The 6312-nt window shown below is 36.8% G+C and overlaps 1 protein-coding gene across 2 annotated transcripts in view; it reads right to left on the bottom strand.

Annotated features, from left to right (window-relative positions):
• scp2a (sterol carrier protein 2a) overlaps nucleotides 1-6300 on the bottom strand; it is a 27635-nt gene extending 21335 nt beyond the window's left edge. For both annotated transcript variants that reach the window (XM_078264530.1, XM_078264531.1), the window contains exons 1-9: nucleotides 6147-6300; nucleotides 3788-3845; nucleotides 3584-3655; nucleotides 2493-2624; nucleotides 2185-2249; nucleotides 1461-1587; nucleotides 1264-1327; nucleotides 1090-1176; nucleotides 261-411 (exon numbers count right to left, since the gene is read on the bottom strand). In XM_078264530.1, the coding sequence (XP_078120656.1) occupies nucleotides 261-411; nucleotides 1090-1176; nucleotides 1264-1327; nucleotides 1461-1587; nucleotides 2185-2249; nucleotides 2493-2624; nucleotides 3584-3655; nucleotides 3788-3845; nucleotides 6147-6200 (810 nt within the window). In that variant the 5' untranslated portion in view covers nucleotides 6201-6300. The remainder of the gene's footprint in view (nucleotides 1-260; nucleotides 412-1089; nucleotides 1177-1263; nucleotides 1328-1460; nucleotides 1588-2184; nucleotides 2250-2492; nucleotides 2625-3583; nucleotides 3656-3787; nucleotides 3846-6146) is intronic.
• Between the last annotated feature and the right edge of the window lie 12 nt (nucleotides 6301-6312).

The following is a 6312-nucleotide window of genomic DNA, read 5'->3' as shown; positions in this document are numbered from 1 at the left end:
CTGTATGGCACAAATTATGTTTCTTAATGCAATATAGCTTGCAAGTTTGCGCTAGTTAGTACTAACATCTGTAGTTCAGCAATCAAAGTGTGTTTTCTTACACATCTCTCCCTAGTGTTGGCTGTAATGTAGCTACATTTCTCATCCCCTAACAAAGTACTATTAAACTTCAAATATTTTATGTAGATCCAGAAAAGGGGAGAATGTTATAAACACAGTTTGTTGTCATGAGATAAACTTTGTAAATGACAATTTCTTACCATCTTAATGCAGCTGTTTTCTTCAAACGTGGAGGCAAGGTCAGTCACCATCTCTTGGGCCACAATCTCCACCGCCTGGTTCTCCAGATGGTGTTTCCTGACGAAGGCCTCGCTGGCCAAAACTGCTGCTCCGGCACCATCTGATGTTGGGCTGACGAGAGAAGAAAAGCAGGACAAGCCGATATGACATGATGGTGTTAGGAACTGAAGCAATTATTAGGGCTGTATGGAATAGTTTGAAGCTTCATTCATAAGTTGACATTTGAATTCTCAAACTAACAGCACCATACATTAAATTTACATAACCACAATAACAAAATCATCTATTTTGGCTCTTGACACTATTATAGTAAATGACTTAAGTCATTACAAAAAATAGATCCATATTGATTTAATATATATATATATATATATATATATATATATATATATATATATATATATATATATATATAATAATAATAATAACAACAACAACAACAACAACTCATTCAAAGTTTTCAAATAAAAAAAATTTGAAAAATTAGCAGTTATTTCTATTTGATTAAAGTGCAGAGATATTGATCAGAATTGCTAGGGATGTGCTGAATGTAATTGTTTTTACCCATTAGGAGCTTCTATTGAGGTTTTCCAATGAAGCTTTGAATGTGAAAAAGAAAAAAATTACTTTTGGCACAGCCCTAGCAATTATGATCAATAACTCTGCACTTTGATCAAATATATCTGAATGCTACTTGCTAGCCTCTGTCCTGAAATAGTTACAGTCAAGGCAGAATGATCAATTTACTTTCAAAAGATGACACCAACTGTAAATCTGTGAGGCTCTTACCAACACTGCAGCAGAGTAAGGAAGTCAAACACCTTCCTGGAGTTAATCACCTGCTCCAAACTGTACTCATCCTGGAACTGGGAATACCTGCATCCATGTAGACACACATATTCACACACAAACTTGAATAAAAAATGAATTGATCATTTGTTTTAAGAGTTAACTCTGTCTTACGGGTTGTTGGTGGAATGCTTGTGGTTTTTCCAGGCAATTTTGGCAAAGTGTTCCGGTTTAGTGCCTAAGGAGATTAAAACATTGACACAAAAATTAAGATATAGTAAAATCATGACCTCAATGCAAGATACAACCATCACTATCACATTTTAGACCTTGTAAGCCGTTTCTGTATCTAACACACATGTAGCATGTACCATATTTCTCCATGTGCTCCCTGCCAGCGTTGCCGAACATCTGTGGTGCTGCTGGAGCTGCCACCATCCCGTAGCGGTTGATCATGACCTCCATGTGCTTGTCCATTGGATTGGTCCTGTCCATATACTAGAAACAAGTAGTGTTTTAAATAACATTTTACTTACTTAAAAAAAAAGAAAGCCAACTTAAGTGGAGAATGATCTGTACGGTCGTATTTGTTGATGTTAGATACTGATATATATTTTTTTTATGTTTTGTTAACAACCAAGCAAGAAATTTATTTTTGACAAACTGCTCAGCCTACTTATGTTTTAAGTTTACTTTTAAAAAGGTAGACCTCTTCATTATAATCCCCACTCTACACCTTTTGCTCCCCTGTTATAGGAATTCACTCAATAGCAAACAGCAGTTAATGAAGACTTTTAAAAAGAGCACAGAGGTTCATTATTTCTTAATTTTCTGGGTTGCAGCCAAACTAAGTTGTTATGTCCGCTGTGATACGTTTTTAAATGTTTATCAATGAGGTGTATTTCTCTGAGGACGAATGCGGACCCCAGCTGATATTTTTTCTTTTCCAACTATGCTGCTGGCAAAAACTAAACTAAAAAGGGGTGGACACAATATCAACAACACCTGTATAGTGTATTGAAAGATATTGTGAAGTGTTATTTTGTTCACCTCCTCTTCATCCAGTACAACCACCCACAGTATATAGTTTTATACCTTTGAGGACAAAGAGCCCTTCTCCATCCTCTCAAACCCGAGGGCAAGCACACAGTCAGCAAGACCTGCAAAAGGAGATGAGAAGTGATCAAAGAGTGGATTTTACCATCTAAGTTAAATAATAGATAATGGGTTTAATCTGCAGAAGTCGTTTGAGAAGTTTCTATGGACATTGCAATACTTTTCTCTGTTGTGAAAATGTGTCATTATTAGAATCCATTGAAACCACAGTGAGCGCTTTACAGCCCCCTTTTAAAAGTATAGATTTTAGGTGGTTTATCACTTTTATGGTGTCCCGCTCAACTCACCTCCCAGAACGAGCTGGCGAGCCATGAAGAGTGCAGTGGAGCCTGTGGAGCAGTTGTTGTTGACGTTGATGATGGGGATCCCGGTCAGGCCCAGGCTATGGTAAATGGCCCTCTGCCCGCAAGTGGAGTCACCTGAGGGAATAAGGTAGGGGAGAAGATGTTATTCCTTATTAATTTAACTTTTTTACCCAGATAATTACAATATGAGAGACACATTGTTTTTCTTTAACGACCAAAAGCATTTGACTTAAAATTACATAAAATCTAGGTTTTTAAGAGTACATAGTAAAGTTACAAGAATGTAGTGGGAGTATACACTGTATGTACATTGTGATATAAAGTTGGTACTATTTACTATTTCAGTAGATGTCTCACATTGCCAGACCTATCTCCACAGCGCTGTGTCAGCGCAGGAGTATGGTCTGGCTGCACGACTTAACATTCTGGTATAGGGGGAAAAAAAACACTCTGGGTTGTTTGTATTTCTTTAAAGCTTTAGTGCGTAACTTTTTGATATTACTGAATGTCCGTTGCATTCAAGCCATTGACAAATGAGTTGCTACAAAGCTAATGAAGACTATCAGCTCCACACAACTCTCTCTGTATTTGTCAGTATGGCTACAGTATGTTTAGAAGATTGTGGCGTCGGTGACTTTCCCACACAGAAACTCCAGTGAAGATTATTTCATCTTCTGAAGAGTACATGATGTTTTATTACATGACGGGACCCGACGGGCCGGGCCGCGTTCGGACAGATATTTAGAAATGATGTTCGGGTTTGGGTCGGGCTCAGTCGATCATATGGTCACGGAAGGCTTGTATCATGTGGACGCGCCGACAGTTTTGTTGTCATTACTTAGAATTCCTCATGGGGGGCAGCAGAAACTAGCGCGGGGCCCTTGCAAAATAGCCAAGATAGCGGAAGGGGAGGAGAAAGCCTAATATCCACCGTGTGAGAGACATGCTGGATGCCAGGCTTTATACCTGCACTGTACATCCGATAGCTAGACTACTATTTCAGTGGACGACATGTAAAATGTAAACAATATACAAAACGGTCACATTTAACGGTGAACTTAACAACATCTTACCATAGACGTATCCTACACAGGCTTGTTCAATGGCAGAATATGGGACACCTGCATCTGCTAGGGCCTTTTGACCTAAAATAAGATGTAGACATAGAATAATAAAACACTTTGTTACATGTTATGCAACAAGAGCCATTTCACAGATTTTCACATATGGTATCTTTTGAGTGACTGAACAATGTCCATATTCCGAAAGATAGGCACCTGCTTCCTTGGCCATGTCAGGGTAATCATAGTCGCCTCGGGCTCCAGGCTTGTCAAACTGCAGCAAAATACAGAAAAGTGAGAGACAGACTCTACAACCTGATCCACATCTGATTTTACTGTTCTCATGTACAGGATAACAGTCTTTACTGCATTACTGAACATTCAACTTTTTGTTACCAACATCCGGCATGTCAGGCTTTGCCCCTGGAGATAGGAACTTAGCGCCGCCCAAGACGATTGTAATTGGTTTTTTCCACCTTTATTTATTCAGGGGGGAGTTTCACCGAGAGAGCAATGCTCTCTTTTTCAGGAACACCCTGATCACATTCACACATTTACACCTGGAAGGTGTCCAGTACAACCACAGTCTGATCTGGAGCCCATTACATAGAATATGAAGCTGGACAAAACACAGTTTCTGGTCATCATTGATTCACTATAGACCATGCACATAAAATGACATTTGAATAATTGAATAAACCCCATTCATTTCCATTGTAGGATGATTTTAAGAGTGATCCTCCACTGTAAGTGGTCAGCGGTCACATAGTTAGTTTCAAAAGTTTCAACATATTAAGAGTATCTTGTATCTTAGTAGGAGTAAATAAAAGAATAAAGAAATGTGGAAATATAAAGACCAATTACAAAATATAAAATGATAAGCATTTTAAATTTATTTTCACATGTATTTCTGTGTATATATATATATATATATATATATATATGTTTTAAATATATGGATTGCATGTATATATAAATCTTTGGTGGGAGCTTTTCAGTGCAGACAACAGGAAGTAGATACAGACTTGTGCATGTGCAGTGTGAATGTGGTAGTGGTTTGAATGGGAAAATAAAGAGATATAATTATTATTATATAAAATAAATATAATATATTTAAATATACTGAATGAATAGAGTAATTTATAAGCAAAATATAAATATATGTTTACACATTTTTAATTATATACAAAATAAATGAAAAAATAAATGAAAATGGTTATATTATTCTTTTATATTTTGTTATTTGTCTTTATATTAGAGGTGCAACGATGAATCGATGAATCGATTAGTTGTCAACTATTAAATTAATTGCCAACTATTTTGATAATCGATTAATCGTTTGAGTCATTTTTTTTATTAAAAAAATAAGATTTCTCTGATTCCAGCTTGTTAAATATGAATATCTTCTAGTTTCTTCTCTCCTTTGTGACAGTAAACTGAATATCTTTGAGTTTTGGACAAAACAAGACATTTGAGGACGTCATCTTAGGCTTTGGGAAACACTGATCCACATTTTTCACCATGTTTTGACATTTTTATAGATCAAACAACTAATCGATTAATCGAGAAAATAATCGACAGATTGATCGACTATGAAAATAATCGTTAGTTGCAGCCCTACTTTATATTTCCACAATTATTTATTTACTAATTTATTCTTGTATTAATTTGTCCACATTGTTTTTTTTTCTTGGACAGATTTTTTTTATGGCACTCCTGTGAATCCACACTATTCCACTTGAAGCACCACTATAAACATACTCATGAATCCCTAATACAACGCACTAAACTTATGCAATGAACTTAAGGCACAAAAATAATTCCATATAAACTGACATGACCTCAGTTTATTTAAAAAAAAAAAAAAAAAAAAAACATGAACAAGTGATATTTTAGTGTAATTGTGATGGGCATGGTCAACATTCCGAGGCCTGAAGCTTACCATCTTCACTTGCAGCTTGCTTGTGAAACAGTGATACTTGACTTGAGACTTGTTCTGACAGAATAAACCATAGATATTTAATATCTATGGTTGAAACTAGCTAAACAGCTCTGGAGCTACAGTTCGTAATGTAATCGCCTGCTGAGGTGATGACCCTGAGCACAGTTTGTACCTCTGTTGTCCATGAACTATGGACTCACATGTAGGCATGAGATACATTGCCAAGTACGTCGAGCAGTCAACCCAGACCCAATTGCCACTTAATCAAGAAAAACAACATTTTTTAAAAATAAAAATAAAAAAATAAAAACGAACTGAAACAATGTTACCTTGTTTGGTCTAACTTAGCTAGCTAATGTTTACATTGTGTAACGTTAGGGTCAGTTGTGATAGAGCTAGGAGTTTTTGTACACGATATTTAACTGCTGTTAACAGTTCACTAGCTCCACCATGGCCTGCTAGATAACTAACAAAACCAAGGTTTTTTTTGTTGTTTTTTTTTAAGAGGAACTTGTTGAACAATGTTATATGGACTGCCAACTATGGAGTTAGCCAACTATCCTAGCCTCAAGTCTTACATAAGGTTGTTCATGTCGTCCTTGCGGTTTTGAGACAAATGTTAAATAATATTACCTTTGTCATGCCCACGCCGATGACAAACACCCTGCTCTTCCTGGTCAGTGCCATGGTTGTTTTTCTTCAGCAGCAGGTCCACACAGACAGTCAGGTCTGTAGTAAGCGGTAGCACCGACAGAATCCACCACCTACTCTAGATCAACGGAACGACATCCGGCGCGTC

This window comes from Sander vitreus, chromosome 12 (genome assembly GCF_031162955.1).
Source record: "Sander vitreus isolate 19-12246 chromosome 12, sanVit1, whole genome shotgun sequence".
Classification (NCBI taxonomy): Eukaryota; Metazoa; Chordata; class Actinopteri; order Perciformes; family Percidae; genus Sander; species Sander vitreus.
This window is presented reverse-complemented; position numbering and strand designations above follow the sequence as displayed.